General features: G+C 42.2%; 1 protein-coding gene across 7 annotated transcripts in view; it reads left to right on the plus strand.

Moving 5' to 3' along the window:
- chd3 (chromodomain helicase DNA binding protein 3) overlaps nucleotides 1-25,334 on the plus strand; it is a 173,982-nt gene that overhangs the window by 12,968 nt on the left and 135,680 nt on the right. For all 7 annotated transcript variants that reach the window (XM_080052084.1, XM_080052085.1, XM_080052087.1 and 4 more), the window contains 8 exons: nucleotides 205-344; nucleotides 465-576; nucleotides 813-985; nucleotides 1,326-1,580; nucleotides 5,130-5,333; nucleotides 13,103-13,326; nucleotides 13,458-13,589; nucleotides 13,727-13,826. In XM_080052084.1, coding sequence (XP_079908210.1) covers nucleotides 205-344; nucleotides 465-576; nucleotides 813-985; nucleotides 1,326-1,580; nucleotides 5,130-5,333; nucleotides 13,103-13,326; nucleotides 13,458-13,589; nucleotides 13,727-13,826 — 1,340 coding nt within the window. The remainder of the gene's footprint in view (nucleotides 1-204; nucleotides 345-464; nucleotides 577-812; nucleotides 986-1,325; nucleotides 1,581-5,129; nucleotides 5,334-13,102; nucleotides 13,327-13,457; nucleotides 13,590-13,726; nucleotides 13,827-25,334) is intronic.

Consider the following 25,334-nt stretch of genomic DNA (forward strand, 5'->3'; position numbering starts at 1 on the left):
AATTGTCATCCTCAGCCCTGCACACCTTTACTGTCAGTTTGGACTGTTTGTAACACAGTGAAGCAGACGTTAAGGGTTCTTGGACAATTTGTTTACAGTAGAAGAGACACATGAAACAACAGCAATAATAATCTTTCATATTAAATTGTGGTTATACAAAATATATACACTATTTCGTTCTTCAATATGATCGTATCTGTCCAGGTCCTGGCTATAAGAAGCGCAGTAAAAGCCCTCGATTCCCGGACAAGAAAAAGGCTTTGGCTGCTGCCAAAGCCAGAAAAATGGCACCCATTCGTATTAAACTGTCACCTATGGGTTCCAAAAGGAAGAAGAGTTGCTCTGTGAGTACGGATCTCCAGCCAAATATTTATTTTTCCTGTTTCCCGTTACACGTTTCTGCCCTCTTTGTTCTTTTCCATCACTTATTCACTTCCTTGCCTCTTTCTCACCACCTGCGTCAGAGCGAGGACGAGGAGGAGTCTGAGCAGGAGGACTCCAGCGTTCACAGCTCCTCGGTTCGCTCGGACAGCAAGAAGAACAAGCGGGGGAGGCCAACTAAGAAGAAGAAGAAAAGTAGGCACAAGCCTGTACACTGTGTGACTATCAGTGATATACAGTGTAGTGCAGATACTCCTGTGTCAGGTTTTGAGTTATATTTCCAAACACTGAGATACTTCTCTGCAGGGTTATGATAATGTTTTTGCTTTAATTTGTGTTTTCAGTGAATAATCCCCTCCAAGAAAACACATTTTCAGATGAACGACAAAGATTTAGTTCCTCATCTAAAAGTGTTGTCTCTCACCCTCCAGTTCCAGGTGAAGAGGGGAACGGCTATGAGACGGACCATCAGGACTACTGCGAGGTGTGTCAGCAGGGCGGCGAGATCATCCTGTGTGACACCTGCCCCAGAGCGTATCACCTGGTCTGCTTTGAGCCCGAGCTGGACAAAGCCCCTGAGGGAAAGTGGAGCTGCCCTCACTGCGTGAGTACAGTTACTGCCATGGACACGTCTATTCCTGCTTTTCTTTTTGTGTGTGATCTTGCTCAGCATCAGTATGCGCATTTTCATCATCAAGTGATTAAAAAACTGCTTAAAAGGTGACATATGAATGGAGGATTTGTAGCCGGCTGCAGTTAGAAATACACAAACCCTGCCCAGACAAAAACAAAAAATACCTGAAGTGGGGCTTTGGATGTAGATGCTCATTTTTACAGTGAAATTATATAGTGAGACTAGTTACATTATTATCAACACTTCAAGAAAACATTTTTATTGCAACCTTTACATTTATTCTGATGGCCTTTTATTTGTCCTTACCCAGGAAAAAGAGGGAATCCAGTGGGAGGCCAAGGACGAGGACTTTGAGGATTTGGAGGAGGACAGCGAGAATCGAGTGATATCGGAGGTCAGCGTGGAGGAGGAGGAGGATGACGACCACATGGAGTTCTGTCGGCTTTGTAAGGACGGAGGCAAGCTGTTGTGCTGTGACACCTGCACCTCCTCCTACCACATCCACTGTCTGAACCCTCCGCTGCCCGAGATCCCCAACGGAGTGTGGCTGTGTCCGCGATGCACAGTAATTCCTATTTTCACAGTGTTGTATTTACTTTTCTGCTTCTGCCACACAAAACTGCATGATGGATATGATAATGGCACGCTCAGTTGGTGCCTTTAACATTGACTTAAGTAACAAGGCTATGGTCTGCCTCTTGCATTCACCTGATTTCTTTAATTCAGAATAATATAATCCAATTTCTCCTTACATTTGAATACATTTTCAGGGCCATTTCGACTTTCGATATGTACATATCTAGGTACTTAAAACTCCATAGTGGAACTTTGTTATGTTCATGAAACAGTCTAATTTTTCTTCTGATGATCATAAATGGACTGTACCTGCAAACGAAACCATCAGTCAAAAAATTATTTTCATTGATGCCTTTGCTTGGGTACGAGTTCCAGGGAACTAAGACAAAACAATTAACGGTAGACAGATCGAAACTTGCTTCACCATTGTCATATTACCATTATATATCTAACACTAGTCACTAAAGTTACATTAACACATTGCGATGCATCCTACGCTCTTTCTTTCACTCGCTTCCTAAACAAATGCTCATGACGCAGGCACATGCTTGGGTGCCGGTGTTGCAAAAAAAGACTACCGCTTTTTTCCAAAGATGCCGCTAGTATTAACAGAAGCTGAAAGTTCCTTGTAGACAGCGCCTGGGGGGACCATGGCCGCCCCTGAAATCTTACTAACCTCTGCCCCCTCCCAGATCTGAGTTTTTTTTAGGTAGCCTAGTTACAGTTTTTCACAATTGCTTTAACACATTTCTTGATAGACTACCTCACTTTTTCAAAACCCTAAACACAAATCTCAAAACTCAAACACAAAATGCAAAATCCTTCACTTCTCTTGCAAAAGCACACTTTACCCTCAAAACAGTGTTACAGTTTTTCACAATTGCTTAAACACATTTCCTGATAGACTACTTCACTTTTTCAAAACCCTAAACACAAATCTCAAAACTCAAACACAAAATGCAAAATCCTTCACTTCTCTTGCAAAAGCATAGCCTGGCATTCCCAGACCCAGACAAATTTAATTTGCCAGCGCAAATCGCTATCGTTCAAGATATCAGGGTATGGATTTCCAGGCTAGCAAAAGCACACTTTACCCTCAAAACAGTGTTAACTCTTCACTAAATGGTGTTTTCTTTTCAAATGACAAACACATACATCATATGACTACACATTTCTAGCACTCATTGAACACTGGTGTGCAGAATGGAAAACACTATATAGTATAAATGCAAAACACTGTATGAATGCTTTATCAGTAGAATTATGCCTTTGCATGTTCATACACTTTCACCTACAGTAACAACAAATACTTTATGGTTTTTGCCAAATGCACATGTTGCAGAATAGTTTATTTTGCCATTTCAAACAAACACATTGAATAGGTAGGACTGCAGTTCAAGCAATTCAGTGTGTCAGTATAAACTAAGAAACAATTACAGTAAAATTAGGGAACAATGGTAAAAAAAAACAGCGTAGTAAGGAATTGGGTGGTTGGATTATGAATCCTTTTATGGATACCGCCTCCTGTTTGCGTCTGGCCACATCGCCTCATCAACATCACACTCAATGTCATCCTTTGAGAAGCAACAGGGAAATTATCACCTGATATCAAGTCTAAATCTCCTAATTATGGTGCGACTCAGGTTGGGCTGCACTCTCTGTCCAGGCTCCCTCATTGATAGGCCATGATCTATAACATAGTCCACTATAGTGTCCCTGTTGTATGTGTCTCCGTCTGTTGCCTTCTTTGTCCTCGTACTCCTGTCACTCTCTCTCCTCCTCTTCCCCTGACTCTTACTGTCTCACAAAGGAGCTGAGCTCACCTGGGTTCTATGTGTAGTGCTAAGGTTTAGACTGATTGATATTCAATTAGTTAAATTTTTTTTCAAGAAGTGTGTTTGAGAATTTCAAACAGTGCAAAGCATATATTGTGTTTGTAGGGTTGGTGCTTTGGTTTAGGGCATGGTTACAAAAGTTAGAGGTTGTGATGCTGTGGTCATAGCAGTCACTTTTAGTGTTTACAGTATTCGGCAAAAACTGTATTTGTACCAAAATGTGCAGTCTACTGTAAATCACAGCAAACAGGAGCTCATCTCTGACCCTTCTATAGCTAACTGCACAAAAGCCTTTTGAGTTTAGAAATGTGATTGGCAGTGTGTTCTGTGTGAATACCAAGAGAGAGAATTCAGGAAGAGTGTGATATAGAGAATTGTGTGTAGTGTTGTGACAAATGTGTGTTTTGGAATGAGAATATGAGTCTAAGGCAGGAAATGTGTTTGGAGTTCAGCAGAATTGGTTAAGCAGTTGGTAAATTAGTTTCAGATTGTGCACATTGTGTCTGATGTTCCAAATTTCTTTTTATAAACAATTGTGAAAAACTGTAATGGTAGGACTGTGGCAACTACAACTGGTCTCTGGTCAGCAAAGGTCTTGAAACGGCAAAAGTTTGCGTGCGACTTTGAGACTTCCGGTTAGCATGTGAACGAGGAGGACATGTTGTGCTGGCTCCCGAGCATTCTCTGCTATTTGATTTATACTGGCAACACACACTACTCAAAAGACCTTTTTTTGCTTGGTTATTGCGACCCCTGACTTTTTGGTCTTGCCAGAAGAGAAGTGAAGGCTAATGTTTCTGATTGTAAGGCTGTGATATGGGGTTGTTGAGATGGGGTTCGAAATATTGCAATGGGGTCTGTTTTAATTTGGGCTCCTAGAACCTTTGTCATGGTCATAAAAAAGTCATTCCAGAGTCTGTGTAGTCAGGGACAGAAAAAAAACATATGACTCAAGTTACAAGAGGAGGCGTGGCATCTGTCACATTGGTCCACAACATTTGGATACATTTCCGATAGTCTGGATTTACTAAAATGGACTCTATGTAACACTTAAAACTGTATAAGCTGCAGCCTGGCACAAGGAGAAGATGAGCGTATACTATGCACAGCCTTCTCCCACCATTGATCTGTCAAATCTACCCCAAGCTCACGCTCCTAAGCATTTTTGCTTTTGACAGCGGAATTGTTTTCCAGAGCCATGAGGCACAATGCCTAATTTGAAAGTACATAAATAAATGGGATGTAGGTAAATTAAAATCTTTGGACAGGTCTGAAAAAGTAGCAAAAGTGCTGTCTTTATAAAGGTCTCTGAAAACTTAAATGCCTCGATTTTGCCATAAGATGTAGGAGATATTCCCAACAGATATAGGGAATAGGTGATTGTTCACTATGGGCATCAGAGAGGGGTTTAGTTTTCTTACCACATGGCCCCACCCTCCCCAGAATTTGTTGAAAATAAACATTACACGAGATAGTAACATGATTTGGGGATTTGTTTATAAAGCATATCACATGCCATTCATTCAGGTTGGCGATGGCCACCCCAGTCTAGGTCTGTTTCCCACCTTGGCCACCCCAGTCAAAATTTCCTGGAAACGCCGCTGCTCGTAGGAACTTTAACTAGTGTTTGTCGTAATCAAGCACTTGATCCGTCCACCCAACCAAAGATTTATCATTGATTGTATCTCCTTCCTTTCCTCTAGTGTCCGCCAATCAAAGGACGCGTCCAGAAGATCCTGCACTGGCGATGGGGTGAACCACCGCCTCCCATACCTGTTACCCCGTCTCCCGACGCACCACCGGACGCCCAGCTACCTCCACCCATGAAGGGCAGGGCCGAGAGGGAATTCTTTGTCAAGCTGACCGCTCAGTCCTACTGGCACTGCACCTGGATCACAGAGCTACAGGTGAGAGAAAAACAGTGGAGGGGATATATTTTAAAAGCGATGCTTCACAAATTTTAAAACAAAATACCCTTTTGGAATATTTACAGTAGCATATCTGCTAGAAAAAACAATTAAAAGGAAATGGCTTTAACCAGACATATCTGATGGAGTGTAACATGGTGCAGGTGGAGGAGACGACATGGTTGGTTGGGCTCCGTGCTGAATGTGCTATCTCCACTTATCAACAATTTGAAAGTTTTTATTTGAAACAACTAGGGGTGTGAACGTTTACAAAATGTCTAACCGTGTACACGACGGAATTTTTTTCGTGTACACGGTTAACCGTGACGTCATTGTCCTTGTGCGCCCACCGTCTTGTAGGCGCGAGCGCACACACACATACGCGTTTGTTCGCCTGTAAACACACAGTTGACATTAACTACGCTCGTTTACACACCTCTTATAATAGGTCGATGGTACACACACACACACACACACACACACACACACACACACACACACACGTTCGCCTGTCATTTGTTCGCCGTCATTATCCCACTTCATTAATTTCCTGATCAATATAGCCTATCGCTTTCTACATGTCCACGTTTATGCAGGTTGAACAGGTGTTATAAAGTTCAGGCTACTTACGTGCAAAGTTCGCGTCAACCGGGTAACTTTAATCTTTAGGTTATCTTTCATCACTCGTCCGTGGCTGTGACTCGAGCACGGCGACTCCCCGTGTGTGTGTGTGTGTGTGCGCCGATACACACACTCACACGCCGAGGGACAGACAGATTCAGCAGACTAGCTTTTATCCTCAACAATTAGTTTATTAGTGATAAGTGATGTGAAATCATTAAATGCGTGTCTCCAGAACATATTTAAAAACTTTGAAAAAAGAAAATTTTAAATTTGAAGAAAAAAAAATTAAAAGGGGTTTTTTCGTTTATTGATTGTTTTATGATTTACTAAATGGTTACACGTGTACACATGTACACATGTACACGTGCACACCCCTAGTAACAACACGCCACCCTGTCTTAATAAAAGGGTCTTATTCTACAATGACAGAAAACGGAATCTCAAACCACTTGAATTAATTACCAGACTGTATGTTCACCTGCCGCTTCTGCTCGCATGCATTCTGCTGGGGGTCCTGCCGATGGTACAAACCCTGGCCTCCTTCAGGAAAACACAGCCACTGGGAGAGGTTTGTGGGCTCTTTTCCTAGCTGGCTGCATCCTTCACGGGTTGGGCTTTGGTTGCCGGAATATAAAATTAAGCTGGATGCTACCATATTATACTCCATATTGATTTTGCTGGATGGTGATATTGATGGCAGCAGCTGCTTTAGGTGGTTTGGCAGGCTCCACTCAGGTGCAAAGATATTTTAACATCGCTGTTTTTAATCTTTTCCTCCTACTTTTTAAGATTGTCTGGCCTTTAAACAATCTTGTGCATGGCATTTTGAAACTGTTCAGAAAGAACAAAGGCAAGCATGAACAAAGCAATGCCGGTTTGTACCTCCTCACCTGTGGCTTCCTACTACTGATACCGGCGTTGGTCGCCTGTGAAGCACCAGAGACTCTGGCCGCAAAAGACAACCATCCCCACAGGCCTACAACCGCTGATCCACTGGGCATTTTATCAGCAAAAGCACAGTTCAAATTCTTAGGATTTGGATATGTCGCAGCCTACACGAGGTTACTCAAGGACGGTCGGGCCCAGCTGCTCACGCCAGTACTCACAACTACAATCAGACGGAATAACAGCCAGTCTTCTGTCAAAATACTACTTCTATTGCTACTACTATCTGGAGATGTTCATCTAAATCCTGGACCCCTTTTTCGCTCACCAGCTATTTCAACCGAGCAAAATATCAACCCGGTGCAGTCGGAATCGTTTGAAGTCACTCATCCATTCCAACCGGTTATTATCACAACCCCGCTGCAACTCACCCAGACTCAGCAGGCTCTGATGCAGGAGAGCGTCTGTCCTGGCGTCGCCACGGGGGTCATGGGTCTTGGGAGTCGGCTCGCCGGAGGGGATACTGGTCGGTGCGGTTCCACTGGGGAGGCATGGATGGGTGGACGGGCTAGTCCACTTGTCGATGTTCGCGGTGTAGCGCTGGTTTCCCGGGTGTCCACGGCAGTGCTGGGAGAGCATGTCGGGCCGGTGCGGCGGCTGCAGTCATGCCCTTCGGGCTCGGATGGAAGCGCGGAGTTGAATAATCCCGCACTTGTTGCTGCTTCGGCGGCTGTGGTGCTTGGCCAGTCCGGGACCACCGGCGGCACTAACACTGGGGTGAGTTCGGCGCTTGGTATTAATCCATACAGTATTCTAGCTATAAACTGTCGCTCTCGCGGTGAACCGTTTGTGACAGCTGGCGAATGTCAACAAAGACGGTCGCCTGCAAAGGCCAAAAAACATTTCACTAATCGCGCAGTCCAGAAACAACGGCAGCTAAGACTTTTTCAAACTGTGAATCATGCCAAAATCATATGGAATTCTGAATGTAAACCTAAAGGAATACTGGGAGGACATATAAATATCAGAAGCATACTACCTAAAATAGACTAGATCCGGAATGTACTTAATGACTCTAATTTGGACTTTTTGTGTATTTCTGAGAGCTGGTTAAATCCTAATGTTCCTACTGACCTAATTGACATATCAGGATACACATGCTATAGGAGAGATAGGGCCAAGGGAAGGGGAGGGGGTGTTTTAATTTATATTAGGGAATATTTTAAATGTGTAAAGCTTGAACTGAACCTGAATTTAGAGTGCCTGGGATTGACTGTAATGCTCTCCCCTAAAATGAAATTTAACATTGTTGTGCTTTATAATCCCCCATCTCATGATGCAAATGTCTACAATGCACTGAAAAATCTTCTCTCTGTTGTCGATAACTGTCATGAATGTATGTTGTTTGGGGATTTTAACATCAACTGGTTGGATAAAAGTGGTAAATCAAAATTAAAATCAACAATGGAGAAATTTAAATACAAACAGCTGATCAGTAGATGACCTACTCGAATCACTAGGAAAAGTGAAACCCTCATAGATATGATTTTTACAAACAGGCCAGAGCGGGTAACAAAAACATATAATCTAATAACTGGCCTTTCAGATCATAATATGATACTGATGGTACGAAAGCTAACAAAAAAACGCCTAGTACACCACAACAAAACAGAAAATCAAATTCTAACAACTGCAATTCCCAAGTCAAAAGTTGGTGACTTCGAGCATGACTTGAGTGAAATTAATTGGGAAAAGGTAACTAAAGAGCCAGATCTAAACCACAGTGCCAACAACTTTGTCTCGACCCTTTGTGATCTAATTGATAAATACACACAAACCTGGAAAAGCAGACCCAAGAAATTATCTCTTCCATGGGTCAACAGTGATATCATTCAGATAATTAAAAAGCGAGATCTTGCTCTTAAAAGGTCTTTAATAACAAAAAACAATACTGACTACTTTATCTTCACAGGCCTGAGGAACAAAGTAGTGTCTGAATTACGAAAGGCCAAGACCAATTACTTCTCTAAACTCATTGAAGAGGCCAATGGTAATAGTTCAAAACTGTGGCAACATATAAACAAACTAACCAACTCCAGCAAGCATAAGCACCCCAAAATAACCGGTCTGAAAGTAGGTGATACTTTTATCCATAGCAATGAGTCCATTGCAAATGTTTTTAATTGCTTTTTTATTGAATCTGTACAAGAGCTGGCAAGTAATTTTAAAGCTACAGAGTCATCTACTGAAGAACTTGACAATGCTCAGTCTGACTCCTTTTATATTAAATTGGTATCTCATGATAAAGTTAAAAAGGTGATCACAAACATGAGTAACTCCAAGTCAAAAGATATTCATAATCTTCATGCTGCATTAATCAAGAAACATCAGAGCTACCTGTTAGAGCCAATCACTTACTTAGTTAACCTGTCTATACAAACCAAAATATTCCCAGAAAGCTGGAAAACTGCAATAATTACCCCTGTCTATAAATCAGGAGACAAGGACATAGCGAGTAATTATAGGCCTATTGCTATCCTCCCTGTTGTCTCAAAGGTTCTGGAGAAAATTATAGCTGAGCAACTAATGGAACATTTAGAGTCTAACCAGCTGCTTCATCCACAGCAGTTTGGGTTTAGACAGAAATACTCAACTGAAACAGCTAATTGTTATTTGCTTGAAAACATAAAAGCTTCAATGGATAAAGGAAATGTTGTTGGGGCAGTGTTCCTAGACCTAAAAAAGGCCTTTGACACGGTAAACCAAAGTACTCTAATGAACAAGTTAAAACAGTTCAAAATGTCATCAGAAGCTCTGCAGTGGTTTACATCTTACCTGGAGGGGAGAGAGCAATGTGTCAGGGTTAATGGGGTCAGGTCCCATCTGCGTGCCAGCAGCATGGGAGTACCGCAAGGGTCTGTACTTGGTCCACTGTTGTTTTCTATGTATATCAATGACCTACCAAACTGCTGTCCGGGGTCCAACTGTCAAATGTATGCCGATGACACTGTTATCCATGTGTCCAGTAAAACACCCAGCTTAGCAGGAGAGCACCTGACACAAGCATTACTCAGCATTTCAAAATGGCTTGAGCTGTCTCAGTTGACCATTAATGTGAAGAAAACCGTCTCTATGTGCTTCTCCATCCGTAATAGACCTGTCACCGATGTTTTTGAGGTATGGATCAAAAATGAATTAATTGAATCAGTAAATGAAGTAAAATATCTGGGCATCATCCTGGATAAGAATTTAAAATTTGTTACGCAGGTTAAGTATGTTGCAAAGAAGGTCAAACTAAATCTGAACTGTTTCCGTTTTATAAGAGGGGACTTGTCATGTCAAACGGCCAAATTATTTATGCACGCTATGATTTTTTCTCATTTGTCATACTGTATCACATCATGGTCACAAACTTCTTCTACCACATTAAAACCTATCTTTTCAATATACAAACAGACAATAAAAGTCATGGACCGGAAACCCATGAGATGGCATCACTGTGGCATTCTAAAAAAACTCAACCTTTTCACCTTTGATAACTTTATTAATTTGAGTAATCTTAAATTGTTTTTCAAGTGTGTAAATAACCATGTGTCACCACTGTTGTCTGAATTGGCCATCAGACGTCAGAGCTCTCGTCGGGCAAATACACGAGCCTCCATCAATGGTTATTGTCTTGTGCCAATGCACAAGACATCTTTCGGTCAGTCTGTTTTCTCTGCAAAGGGGGCAAAACTGTGGAACCTCTTGCCCACTAGTCTAAAACTAGAGACTATAGCAGCACTTTTAACAGAACTTAAACAACGGCTCAAATCAAATCAACAGTGCTCACACAAATAATTTACAACTGGTGTATTGTTTGATCATGCTGCCTTTGTTTTACTCTACGTATCATATATATATATTTGACTTATTATATTGCTGCTCTGTACTTCATTGTATACTGCATTTTTACTCTTTTAATTGTCAGTTTTTATCAGTATTTTGATCTTGTTTTTGTTTTGACTTGTTTATTTTGTTGTTTTTAAAAGCCTCCTGTGGACAGGTGTTGTAAACTAGCATTTATGCTAACACACTGAAAACATTGCATCTGGTTCGTCCAATGTCATTGTCATGTCCATACACAAATAAAATAAAATCAATCAATCAATTCTGCTTAAGCCCTGTTGGGGCTCTGCGGGGAGAGGCAACGATCAGTTGTGTGATGCCAGTGTCTGGGGCTGGCGCACCCACAGGGGAGTGTGTTGCAGCTGCGGGCCCGGTAAGTTGAAGGGGCACTGATTCAACGGGGTTGAATGCGAATGAGTGAGCTCTGCACTAGGGCCTGTCTGTCTAAGTTATATTGAACTTAATTAGGGGGCCAAGCCCGAGAAGGGCCTGGGACCGCGTTTTGCAGAGCAACGCGGTTCCATAGCCCTGCTGGGCAGGGAACCCTATTGTTTTTGTTGGGACTTTTATTAGGGGGCGAAGCCCGAGAAGGGCCTGGGACCGCGTTTTGCAGAGCAACGCGGTTCCCAAGCCCTGCGGGGCAGGGAACCCTATTGTTTTTGCTGGGATTTTTATTCTTCCTATTCTTCCTTTTCCTATTCCTTACGTAAAAGTGGTGCTGCAGCCCAAACCGTAAAGGGTTGGGACATGCCACTTGCATGGCTTATCCAGGTCCGTGCCTGGTACGCAGACACAAAAATTCAGACATGCCGACCACTAGGTGGCGCTACAACAAAGGGAAATGCGTTTTGGGCTATAACTTCCGCACCGAAAGTCCGACAGTCAAAAAAAAAAAGCCCATTTAGGGTGGGCTTGGGGGCCCCCCAGAGGGCGGGGCCCCATTCAATTGAATGGGTTGAAACATAGCTAAGGCCGCTACTGCCCACAGTCAAACATTTTATATCCACAGATGCCCACAAGTCAGCTGCATCTCTTGAGATAGGCCACGCCCATTTTCGTATGGGATTTTTTTTCGCTACATCGCAAAAACTGTGTCAGTCACCAAAACACACTCCTCCTACAGTTTTTGCCCGATTTGGACGAAACCAAAAGCATTATGCTCTACCGACTCCCACGAGCAAAAGCTGTATAAAGAATTCTTTCTAGGTAGGGCTTTAAAGATTTGCACATTAGCTACCTTGTACCAAACTGCTCCTAAATCCAAAACGATTCATCCTATTAACACCAAACTTCACACATGTGTTTGTCCTATGGTTCTCAGGTTGGTTCTACTTTTTCCTTAAATTGCTCCAAAAGGGGGTGCCAAAAACACACTTGAGCATCTTTCTCTGCGATTTTTTTGCCATTTGGTCTATAACTCCCAAACCAAACATCCCACATTCAAAAACTTTACATCCCCGGATTCCGTGAAGCGAGGGGCCGGCGCCGCGGACGACGACGCCCGATCGCGAGTTGCGTGGGAGGCTTGGCCCCCGTTCACAACTGCTTGCAGTTCTAGTTTACATTGGAATGATTCATTGAAAAGGATATCTAATATACGAATCAACAGTTTAGAAACTGGGCTAAACATTTTATCTTCGGAAGCCGCAGGAGTGTGCTTTTGGAACTCTCAGGGCGCGAAAAGTTTGACCGCGGGTGGCGCAATCGAAAACAGCAAACAGGAGGTTCTCTCAAATATCCAAGCATTAGACAAGAAAGTAAATCAGCTTGACACTGATATGAACGACTTGTCAGAGCAAAATATAGAAATTCAACAAAAAGTGAGTAAAGCCGAAGATGACGTTGCAGATGCGCTCAAATACATTCATGTACTGGAGAAAAACACGGCCTCGCTACAATCAAAGGTGGACTATATGGAAAATAAAAGCAGACAGTCAAATCTGTTGGTCGTTTGCATTCCGGAGGGATCCGAAGGAATTAATACTTTTCTGCGACGCCTGATTCCTGATCTAGGTGCAAAGGTGGTAGAGACCTACACCAAAAGTCTTGCAGCTGTAATTGCTGCGATAGGTGGTTCTACAAAGTATTGCCTCAAGGGGCCTGAATACTTTTGCGCGCCACACTTTTCAGTTTTTTATTCATACATTTTTTTTAAAACCATGTTTCATTTTCATTCCACTTCACGTACTTCAAGTATGCGCCACTGTCTGTTGGTCTATCACATAAAATCCCAATAAAATAAATGTACGTGTGTGGTTGTAATGTGTTAAAATGTGGAAAATCTCAAGGGGTATGAATACTTTCGCAAGCTACTGTATATATAAAAAACAAGAAACATCAGCAAACAATGTGTCTCCACTCTTCCCTCCCAGCTGGAGATCTTCCACTCGGTAATGTACAGAAACTACCAGAGGAAGACGGACATGGAAGAGCCTCCCTGCCTGGACTACGGCTCGAGCGGAGAGGACGAGACCGGTGTTGGCAAGAGCGAGAAAAGGAGGGCCAAGGACCCGCAGTACGCCATCCTGGAGGACAAATACTACAGATACGGCATCAAGCCAGAGTGGATGATGATCCACCGAATCATCAACCACAGGTGAGGGAGTCCTAGTGCATACATTTTACAGTCAGCAAGATATTTTTCTCTATTGAAGTAGACAATATTGGTCTTCAAGCAACATAAGTAACACATAAGCACTCACTGTGTTGTATGGAACTCCCTGCCAGTGTGGATAAAAAGGGGACGTACCACTACCTGGTCAAATGGAGAGACCTGACCTATGATCAGTGTACCTGGGAGAGGGACGACATGGAGATACCAGAATTTTCAATTTACAATGGAAACTACTGGAGACACAGGTAGGACCCGCTGGAAACATGATGGACTTGGATTGTAACGCAAGAACACATTTTTTGTTCACATTTCTGTATCTGTTATTTTACATTCTTCTTGGCCGATTGATGTCTTGACTTAGTGATAACTTTCTGCCCAACAGAGACGCCATAATGAAGGAGGATCCGGACAAACCTAGGAAGGTGAGGAGCAAGAGCCAGGAAGGTGAAGAAGAGGAGGCTCCTGCTTCACCGGTCACTGATGTGAGTTCTGTATATTATACCAAATCTCAGTTCCAGAACAACTTGGACCTCAGTTCTTTTTCTTTTTCTTTCTTTATCTGGTTGGGTCAGGTATTATTCTGCTTATAGGGAAGACACTGCAGGGGAATAGGGTAAAAATGTTAACCTATGTGACCTTTACCATCAATGGACTCTAAGTAATATGTCTTTATTCAATGATTGATTAAAATTGAAACAAATGCAGAAAAAATAATTAATCAAAAGATGGAAAATGACAGGTGGGTCTAATCCTGTGTTCTGAGTCCCAGGCTGTTCTAGCTGGTTCTGATTGTCCTTTGCTCTGATCCCCAGATACAAGCTGGCTCTAAGGGTCCTGTGTTCTGACCCCCAGACTGTTTTTTAATCTAACTGGTTCTTTCAGTCATTTGAATTTTAATTAAAACATTATGAATTACAGTATATGTTGTATTTGATCAGAGTTACTTTCAAGTTTTTAGAAAAAAAGTTTGCTTAATTGACCAAACCCCATGATTCTGTTACTAGTCCGACATTAGTTCTGGAATATGTGGTTGTCAAGTTAGCTGTCAGGATTAATGGGAGGTGTGTACATTTTACTAATAAATCATTTCAGCTCGCTTAGAGGGGAGCAATTGTAAAAAGCGTTTCACTTTACCCCACTCTGGCCTACTGAGAATACACACAGAGCACAGAGCGGGCCGACAAACGTGTTTACTTATGATCCGTCACTTTATGACTGCCTCATGAAAATGATATTTTACTTGTTTATTTTTGTTTTTTTTAGGGCTGTCAAGCGATTAAAAAAATTAATCTAATTAATTACAGGCTCTGTGATGAATTAATTTAAATTAATCGCATACTTATATGACACTTGTATGCCTGTTTATAAACAACTGTATAGGCTACTCTCTCTCTCTCTCTCTCTCTCGTAACTTCTGCTTCTTGCTAAATGACTACTGTCTATCTTCCACACAACAGACAGCGCTGCACTGCCACAGGTGCGGTGCGCATAGCCTATGCCGACTCATTCACCGTCCTACTCATAGCCAAAAATATTGAGACACACACACACACACACAAAGGAGGAAAAAAGACAGGCATATGCCAGCTAGGAAGAGTGAGAGGGGGCGGGTGTCCGTTTGTGGGAGACGATCGCAGCTAGCAAACAGAGACACGGAGGAAGATTAAGAGATATGTTTTGAACCTACATTGTTAATTAGGCACCCACTAAATCAATAATGCACAGACACTGTGGAGAATAATAATAATAATAATAGTAATAATACATTTTATTTATGATGCACTTTATATTCAAGAATCTCAAAGTGCTTAAAAAGGGGGAACCTCTAAGAAAGTTTAGCTAAATGCTCTTTTAAAGAGATGTGTTTTGAGGTTCCGTTTAAAAAGAGCTGTAGTCTGTGGGCCCTCAGGTGGTCAGGGAGGGCGTTCCATAGTCTAGGGGCAGCAGCAGAAAAGGCCCGATCACCCATGGTGCACAGCTTTGTATGTCAGGTTTGGAGGGTGTGAGTGGATCCTGAACGGAGTGTACGTGAGGTTGTCGGGGGGGTGAGGAGTTCCTGAAGGTAAAGGGGGGCATGTCCGTGACGGCACTGGTGGGTGAGGAGGGAGACCTTGTACTCAATTCTGAGTGAGACAGGGAGCCAGTGCAGTGATTTCAGGATGGGGGTGATGTGGTCGTGCTTGCGCACCCTCATCAGGATCCTGGCAGCACTGTTTTGAATGTACTGGAGCCTCTGGATGCTCTTGCCAGGGATCCCGATGAGGAGTGCATTGCAGTAGTCCAACCTGGAGGAGACAAAGGCATGGACGAGCTTCTCTGCATCTGCCAGGGTGAGTGTTTGACGGAGTTTGGCGATGTTCCTGAGGTGGTAGAATGCTGTCTTACAGAGGTGTTTGATGTGGGTGTCAAAATTTTGTTGAGGGTCCATTTCAACACTAAGGTTGGTGACAGATGTGGAAAGGGGGATGTTTTGGCCAGAGAAGGTGATATTGGTGATGGTGGGGGAGCGGAGCTGATGTGGCGTGCCAACAAGGATGGCTTCTGTTTTGGAGCCGTTTAGTTGTAGGAAGTTGAGCTTCATCCACGCCTCTATCTCCTCCAGGCAGGTGGTCAGTGTGGATGTTGGCAGAGGGGCAGAAGAAGTGGGGGTTGTCCTGATGTAGAGCTGTGTGTCATCGGCATAGCAGTGGTATGATAACCCATGCCTGTTAATGACACTGCCCAGGGCGAGCATGTAAAGTGAGAAAAGAGTGGGGCCCAACACCGAGCCCTGGGGGACACCGCAGGTGACGTTGTTGGTGTGAGATTTTGCTTTGCCCAGGGCGACGTGCTCACTTCTGTCAGTGAGGTACGAGGTGAACCAGTTTTGTATGTTTCCTGATAGCCCAATGGTGTATTGTAGGCGGTGGAGGAGAATATTGTGGTCAACCGTATTAAAAGCAGCTGTTAAGTCCAGGAGGATGAGGAGAGATGGGGAGCCGGTGTCTGCTGCCATCAGGAGGTCGTTTGTGACCCTTACCAAGGCTGTTTCTGTACGGACGGAAACCAGACTGGAATTTTTCAAACAGGTGATGTTGTATGAGGTGATCCTGAAGTTGTGCTGCAACTGTTTTTTCCAGAACTTTTGATAGAAATGGGAGATTTGAGATGGGCCTGTAGTTGGAGAGGACTTCTGGATCAAGGGTAGGTTTTTTCAATGATGGTCTGATAACAGTAGTTTTTAACACAGATGGGATATGGCCGGCCAGGAGGGAGTGGTTTATAATTTTGGTGATGAGCGGAGAGACGGCAGAGATGTTGGCCTTCAGCAGAGCTGTAGGGAAGGGGTCTAGTGCACAGGTGGATGGCTTCATTTTCCTGATGACGTCCTCCACCTCTTCCTGTGTGATGCTGGAGAAGGAGCAAAGGGTCTGGACAGAGTCAATCGGTGGGTCAGCAGTTGGAAGGGGCAGGACAGCAGTGGTGGAGAGTTTTGAGCGGATGTTATTCACTTTTTGTTTAAAAAAGTTGATGTGCATGTTGCACCTCTCCTCAGTGGCCTCAGATTGGGATGGTGAAGGGGGTTTAAGAAGGTGATTGATTGTTGAAAAGAGTTGTTTGGAGTTACCCGGGCTATTGTTGATGATTGTGGAATAGAACCTGGACCGTGCATTCTCCAGGGCATCAGCATATGCCCTCCTGTGTTCCCTGTATGCCTCTTTGTAGACAGTCAGACCAAAGGCCTTGAGGCGCCGCTCAAGGACACGCCCAGCCGCCTTCATTGTACGTAGCTCACTGGTGTACCAGGGTGCGGAGCGCAAGAAGGAGACTGACCTCGATCTTAAGGGGGCGTGGAGATCCAGGAGACTGCTCAGGGACTGGTTGTATAAGTCCATTGAGTCAGCAACAGAGAGGGAGTCAGTTGAGCCAGAGGAGAGATGTTGAAGGTCCAAGGCCAGTGCGTCCATGTTGATATTTTTCACATTCCTGAAGTGGATCTGCCGCTTTGGTTTGGTGTGGGGGGAAAGAAAAGGGAGCCCCATAGACACAACTCTGTGATCCAAGACGCCGAGATCATAAACCTGTAGGTTGCTGATGGGGGCGGAGTTAGAGATGACCAAGTCAAGTGTATGTCCTCTGGAGTGTGTGGGGACAACAACATGTTAACAAAAGACTTATTCCTACCTTCATGCTTATTTGCCCGGAGCAGCCCATAACACATACATAAAGCCCTCGGCCTCTTTCCCCTGCTTCTTTCTTTACTCTTTAATCCCGTGCGGGCCGTGTCAGCAAGCTACAGGTGCAGCTCCGCTATCGTCTCACCTCTTTTGCACCGGGTCAAAGGGCAATATAGATAATCGCGTACATTTTTCTGTGATTAATTAATCGAAATTAACGCGTTAATTTGACAGCCCTAGTTTTTTAGTTTTTTTATTGAGTGATGCAGTAGGGGAGAACGGGGTAATGTGAGACACTTTATACATTTGCTTCCCTCTAAGGGAGCTAAAATGATTTATCAGTAACATTTACACATTTCCCATTAATTCAGGATGTTTCCTAGAAAAGGGCATTAGCAGAACTTATTCATGACAAAGGGCAGTGAAAATATGATTGTTTAAAAAAAAGTTGTCTTGTGTCCCCAGCTGTGGGGTAAACTGAGACAGACCAGAGAAATCAAGGGGGTAAACTGATCCACTTACTTTTTCCACTCTGAAACTACCATAACAACAAATGTTGTAACAGTTACAATCCTGACATCTAGCTTGAAAACTAAATATTACAAAATTAATTTCGGACGAGTAACAGAATCAGGGGTTAGGTCAATTAAGAAAAACATTTTCTAAACACTTGAAAGTAACTCTGATCAAATACACTATAAAATTCATATTCAATAATTAACAGTCAAATGACAGATATAACCAGTTAGGTTAAAACACAGTCTGGGGGTCAGAACACAGGACCCTTAGAGCCAGCTAGTGTCTGGGGGTCAGAGCAAAGAACAATCAGAACCAGCTAGAACAGCCTGGGACTCAGAACACAGGACTAGACCAAGCTGTCATTTTCCATCTTTTGAGTCTTTGATTAATATTTTTATGCACTTGTTGTATTGGGATCATTCATTGAATAAAGACATATTACTTAGAGTCTATTGGTGTTAAAGGTCACTCTCCTGTCCCCCACATACATACGTGCCAAACCATGCCCTTGCTGACACCCCTTCAACCATCAACCCCCACCTCCAGCCCACATTGTCTTTTGTCTTATTCAAACTAGTCTCCTTGCTACCTCAAATATAATGGATTCATTAAAAGAGGGCACAGACACCATCTCACTTTACCCCACAGCATTTGTCTCACTTTACCACACTGCCACAATTTGAGAAAAAACTACCTTTCTCAGCAAATCAGGCTAATCCTCAGTTATCATCATCACATGGTTTCATATGTTGGTAGTTCATCAACATGTATGATAGAAGTTTTTCTACCTCAATCAATTTGCTTTGGCATAACAATCGATTAAGTTGACAGCAAGAAAATGTACTTTTACATGCAAAAAAGAAATTTTTGTGAAAAATATGCTTACAACATCACCATGAGGTCCTCTCTTTCATGGCCAAGGGGAAATGAGAGGGGCTTGAAAACATATATCTCACATGACCAAGAATGTGTGCCAACCCTAACCCCCACGGCTCTAAACGTCAACCCACAAGACCGGCGCGCCACCGGACCCCGCCACATATTGGTGAGATTTCTACGGTTTACCGACAGAGAGAAAGTACGACTCCGAGCTAAGGAAATTGGCACATTTCATTGGAAGGGTGCTAAGGTTGACTTTTTCCCGGACTTCACCAAGGACGTTCAGAAGAGGCAAATTCACGGAGGTGAGGCGCATATGCATGAAGCGGGGTCTGCAATATTCCATGCAGTATCCAGCGGTGTTTTGGCTCACTGTGGACGGAGCAAGGCATCGATTTGAGGACGCAGCAGCGGCAAAGAAGTGGATCGATAATCACCATCCAGCTGAGGAAGCTGAATAGACCTTAAGGCTCATTTATGCTCCAATTCCGTGCGTAAATAGAGACGTACGTTTACAACGTTATATCCGTCACTGCCCTCATACTTCCATGCGTCCTTTATGTTGGAATCAACATTTAACAAATCAACCATTAGTGGGCAGCAGCGCCGCTCAGAGTAAAAAGTTACTCAACTAGGAAGAAGAAGAGTCAAACAGTGAATCAACTGGAATTAATATTTTATAATAGGTCCATGGAAGAAATAGCTTTAGCGATATAGCCTTCTACCGTAGCGATGGAAGAGGCTAAACTAGAGGCTGTATTATAGACAGCGGGGGTCTGTGAGGACATCACTCTATTGCTGCCGTCAGCCTCCCGTCTAGCTGACATTCTTCCCCGTGCGATCCCCGCTCAATGCTGCTCTGTTGTAGTTGTATGTCTCTGTGCCCCGGCCGTGTAACTTCATAGATAGATAAATGTGTATGTAACTTCGTACCAACTCACAAAAACTTCTCCTCAGAAGTTAAGACATTTTCTAAAGTGTTGTGTCTTTCGTTTGTGTTTGTAAACAAATGTACAGTAAGTGAAAGTGAACTGTTGGCTGTGCGCCCCCCGTGATCTTCGGTAGTAATGCTCCGTTCTGTCCGTTTGGTACGCATCCGCAAGCTTGCAGGATACGTGCAGAAATACGGACGTAATGTACGCAGAGTACAGACAGAAGGCTCCGTATCCGTATGCGTATGTAACGTAGAGCCTTAAGCAAAGTGTCACACTTGGCCCATCCTACTTTTTTTAAAAGGAAAGAAAAGGGGACACTATGTAAGTACAGAGTTCATTCGATTTGGCTACATACATGTGGCTTTTTGGGGTGATTTATATTTTGATATGACAAGCTGTCAAGTCATGTTTTTATTATATTTTTTATTTTTACGCTATGACTAGCTTTTATTTAATTTGTTCTCGATCTGTATGCCCTTCATTTGTTTTTATTTATGTGTATGCATAAAGTAATGGATACATTTCATTATTATTCTAATTGTCTACCTAGCTGGGTCTTGTATTAGGGCGCTTAATTTAAGTTACATTTTATAATGTTTATTTTCAAAAAAAATTTATTCTCTCAGGCCATACATATGGCATTTAATATATTTCAAAAACACAGTTGAAGAAGCCTCTCGCAGGATCTTCTACTCGGGACACGTCATGTGGACTAAGGTTTTGTTGGTGGGGGTGGGAGGGGGGCAGAAATGGGGGGATTGTTATGAGGGGGTTGTTGTTATTTGTAAAGGGAGGGAACGCCAGTCACTTTTTGCTTGTTCTGTTCTGCACTGTGGGACTATGATGGCTGTACATCTTAAAGTTATGACCTGGATGCACATGCTGGATTATCATACCAAATTAGAAACCTATGGGAACTAATATAATCAAAATTTCATCTTGTAAATGGTCTGGGCTCATATGTTAAAAGGCGCAAAGTGCTAACCTACCTGAAACAAAGGAACTCGGATGTGGTGATGCTTCAGGAAACACATCTTCTGGAAAAAGATACCCTTAAAATTCATGATAGATGGATTGGCTTGGCCTATCACAACACCTTTAACCAAAAAAAACGGGGGGTATCTATACTATTTTCTAAGAAATTAAATGTAAAGGTAGAGAAAGAATTCAGGGACAAAGATGGACGAATAATTATTATTTTGATTAATTTATCAGGACAAAATGTAATATTAGGAAACCTACGCACCTAATGTTGAGGATCCAGACTTCTTTGTACATCTCAGCAAAATTATTTTAGACTTTGGGGACTTTCCTGTGATCCTGGGTGGTGATTACAACCAAGTGCTGGATGTGTTCTTGAATAGATCAGGGCGTAGAACTGTTAAACCGTCCAGGACTCTGGATGCTATTAAGGTCTTATGCAATAATATGGTACTATACGATGCATGGAGACTTCTAAATCCATCCTCACGGGATTACACTTTTTTTTTCAAATAGACACTGTCTATTCTTGTATTGATTATTTTTTGATCTCACATGCTCTTATTGAAAACATTGCAGCATGCAGCATAGGCACAATAGCTATGACAGATCATGCCCGCATTGACCTTGTTGTATCATTGGGAGTGGCACAAGAAAGATCTAAAGGTTGGCGGATGAATACCAGTGTTCTACAGAATGAGGGGCTTTGTGTTAACCTTAGAGAGCATATTAGCACTTTTTTTGAAGTTAATAATGGAACAGCTGAACAGGTCAATGTGTGGGATGCTTTTAAAGCTTATATACAGGGAATCCTCATACAACAAACTGCATTGATAAAAAAACAGGACAAATTACGTATATCTAAATATGAAGAAGAACTTAAAAGACTAGAAAAGGAATATTGAGAAAATCCCAACGAATTGAGCCTAGAGAGGCTAGTCGAGATCAAATACGAACTAAACACTATTTTCACAAAAAAGGCAGAATATTCGCTATATATACTGAAACAAAAATGGTATGAGTCAGGGGACAAAGCTAGTAAACTACTAGCCAGCCAATTAAAAGCCAGAGATGCTGCACGTCAAATTGGGGGAATTAGAGACAAAAATGGGAATTTGGTCACTAGTCACAAACAGATTAACAGCGTGTTTAAAGAGTTTTATGAGGAGCTGTACAGATCAGAGGGGCAGAAGGATATAAATAAAGGAAGATCATTTTTTGCTAAACTAAACCTCCCTAAGCTCTCGGAGGAGAACATGAGGAATCTGGAGCGACCAATGACTCTTGAGGAACTAAATAAAACAATCAAACTGTTACCAAGTGAGAAGACCCCGGGTGTGGACGGAATTCCTAGTGAATTTTATAAGAAGTTTGTAGAGGAACTTACATTGAAATTTAACTGAAATTCTAAAAACGTTCAATGCAACTATAGATACAGGGAAACTCCCGACCTCAATGACCGAGTCAATAATTACCCTTATATTAAAAAAAGGGAAAGATCCCCTAGAATGTGGAAGTTATCGACCCATTAGCCTTCTGTGTTGTGATGGCAAGCTCTTTACAAAGATTTTTGCATTGAGAGTCAATAATGTGATAAGAACAATTATACATCCAGACCAGGTTGGGTTTGTGAAGGGCAGGACCTCCTCTGACAATCTCAGGCGCCTTTTACATTTCATTTGGAAAATAAAAGACAAGAATGCTCCGATAGCTGCTTTGTCTTTAGATGCGGAAAAAGCATTTGATCGAGTTAGCTGGAGTTATCTTATTTCCACTTTGAAAGAATTTGGATTTGATAATGTCACATTTCACATAATGTTTGACCAGCTTTGCACAAGCCAATAAGACAACACTTAAACCACTTGAAACACTGTATAAACAAACCCTGAAAGTATTGGACCGGAAGTCAAACACCTACCACCATTGTCTTATTTTAAGAAAGTAGAAACTTCTGAGCTGGGACAACCTAATAAAGTATGCAAATCTTTTCCTTATTTTTTAAATGTTGCACAACAAAGCCCCCCCACCGCTTCAACAGTGTACAGGTGAAACTCATATTATTAGAATATCATGGAAAAGCTCTTTTTTTTAAATCAAATTTAATTCAAAAGGTGAAAGTTCCATATATTCTAGTCTAGATATATTAGACTTATAGTGATATATTTTAGGCATTTTTTTGTTTAAATTTACAGGATTCCGGCTTACAGCTCATGAAAACCAGAAATCGAGCATCTCAAAATATTAGAATATTCCATAAGGCCAATCAAAACAAATATTTATAATACAGAACTGTCGCTCTTTTCATAATTATTTTCATTCATCTACTATATACTTGGTCTGGGTTCTTATTTTGCATGAATTATTGCATTAATGTGGCATGGCATGGTGACGATCAGTCTGTGGCACTGCTGAGGTGTTATGGAAGCCCAGGTTGCTTTGATAGTGGCCTTCAGCTCGTCTGTATTGTTGGGTCTGGTGTGTATGATCTGCCTCTTGACAATAGCTCATATATTATCTATGGAGTTCAGGTAGTTGTCTGGCCATTCAAGTACATCAATACCATGGTCAGTCAACCAGTTGCTAGTGGTTTCTGGCACTGTGGACAGGTACCAAATCTTGCTGGAAAAGGAAATTGTCATCTCAATAAAGCTTGTCAACAGACGGAAGCATGAAGTGCTCTAACATCTTCTGGTATACGGCTGTGTTGACTCTGGACTTGATAACACAGTGGACCAACAGCAGCAGATGACATGATACCTCAAATTATCACTGATCCAAATTAAGTGTTGCGTTTCATTTAGAAATCAATGTCCCACAGTCTAGAGGAAGAGTGGAGGGGCACAGAATCCAAGTTGCTTGATGACCAGTGTCAAGTTACAACAGTCAGTGATGATTTGAGGCACCATGTCATCTGCTGGTGTTGGTCCACTGTGTTATCAAGTCCAAAGTCAACACAGCCATCCATCAGGAGATTTTAGTGCACTTCATGCTTGCGTCTGTTGATTAGCTTTATGAAGATGCTGATTTCCTTTTTCCAGCAAGACTTGACACCTGTCCACAGTGCCAAAACCACTAGTAAGTGATTGACTGACGATGGTATTACTGTGCTTGATTGGCCAGACAACTCTCCTGACCTGAAACCCATAGATAATCTATGGAATACTGTCAAGAGGCAGATGATACACAGCAGACCAAACAATACAGACGAGCTGAAAGCCACTATCAGAGCAACATGGGCTTCCATAACACCTCAGCAGTGCCACAAGCTGATAGCATCCATGCGACGCCGCATTGAGGCAGGAATTTATGCAAAAGGGGCCAACACCTAGTACTGAGTACATGTGCATGATTATACTTTCTAGAGGGCCGACATTTCTGTATTGAAAATCCTTTTTTTATTGATTTCATGTAATATTCTAATTTTATGAGATTTTGAATTTGGGTAATTTCATAAGCTGTAAGCCATAATAATCAAAATATTATATTATATAACAAATAAAGGCTTGAAATATCTCACTTCGCATGCAATGAGTCTATATAATTTATTTATTAATTAATTAATTAATTGATTAATTGATTAATTGATTGATTGATTGATTGATTGATTGATTGATTGATTGATTGATTAATTAATTAATTAATTATTCTTTCGGACAATTTCACACAATACACAATTTTTTCTTTCACATATTCATACATATTTCTTTGTGTTATGGTCCGAAGGGTAACAGGAGAAGCCAAAGGCTTTTCAGGTCCCGCCCCCCATTTTCATCAGATTCAGATACACAGCTACTGATTCAGATAAAACACAATTTTGTTGTTGTTTTTTTGTTTTGTTTTTGCTTATTTAAAAACATTTTTTTTTAAAGAAGCTGCAGTCCAATACACAGTCAATTTTATGTCTCCTTATTCATTGACAGTGCACAACAGACATGCTTTCCATTTTCCCAATGAATTTTGATTACTCATCGTTATCCTCTCTTTCCTCTGAAGCCATTTTTGCGATGTCTCCTTTGATAGCTGCAATATCGGATCCCATTTTTGCTATGTCCCCCCTTACAGCAGTAATAGCCGCTTTTGTTCCATCCATAACTTTCAACGCTGTATGTCTGCCATCTCTCCATTCGGCTTTTGCATCAGTGATTTTCTTCAGTTTGCGATACAGAACATACAAACCAAATCCCAAAGCAAGTATCCCCACCGTCATGCCAGCGAAGATGTATACATCTTCGACATCCTCAATGTCCAATGCAGCCAGACAAACCACTTTTCACTCATTCCAGCTGTCTTGTACGTGACCGGCCAGAAAGGTGCCATCTGGACACTGTGCCTCTCCAGCTCCTGCTCGTCTGGTTGAAAACACGCGGTCAATCACATTTAAAGACCAACTTAGTAGTTCCATGATCAATCTGCTTGCTTCAGCTTTTAAGTTCAGTCCTGTTCATTTTTATTTTTAATTTTTTTTGTAATGTATCCTCTCTGCCTGTGACAATGCAGTGTGATGTGGCCTTCTCAATTT

The sequence above is a fragment of the Ammodytes marinus genome (genome assembly GCF_949987685.1).
Source record: "Ammodytes marinus genome assembly, chromosome: 23".
NCBI classification, from domain to species: Eukaryota; Metazoa; Chordata; class Actinopteri; order Uranoscopiformes; family Ammodytidae; genus Ammodytes; species Ammodytes marinus.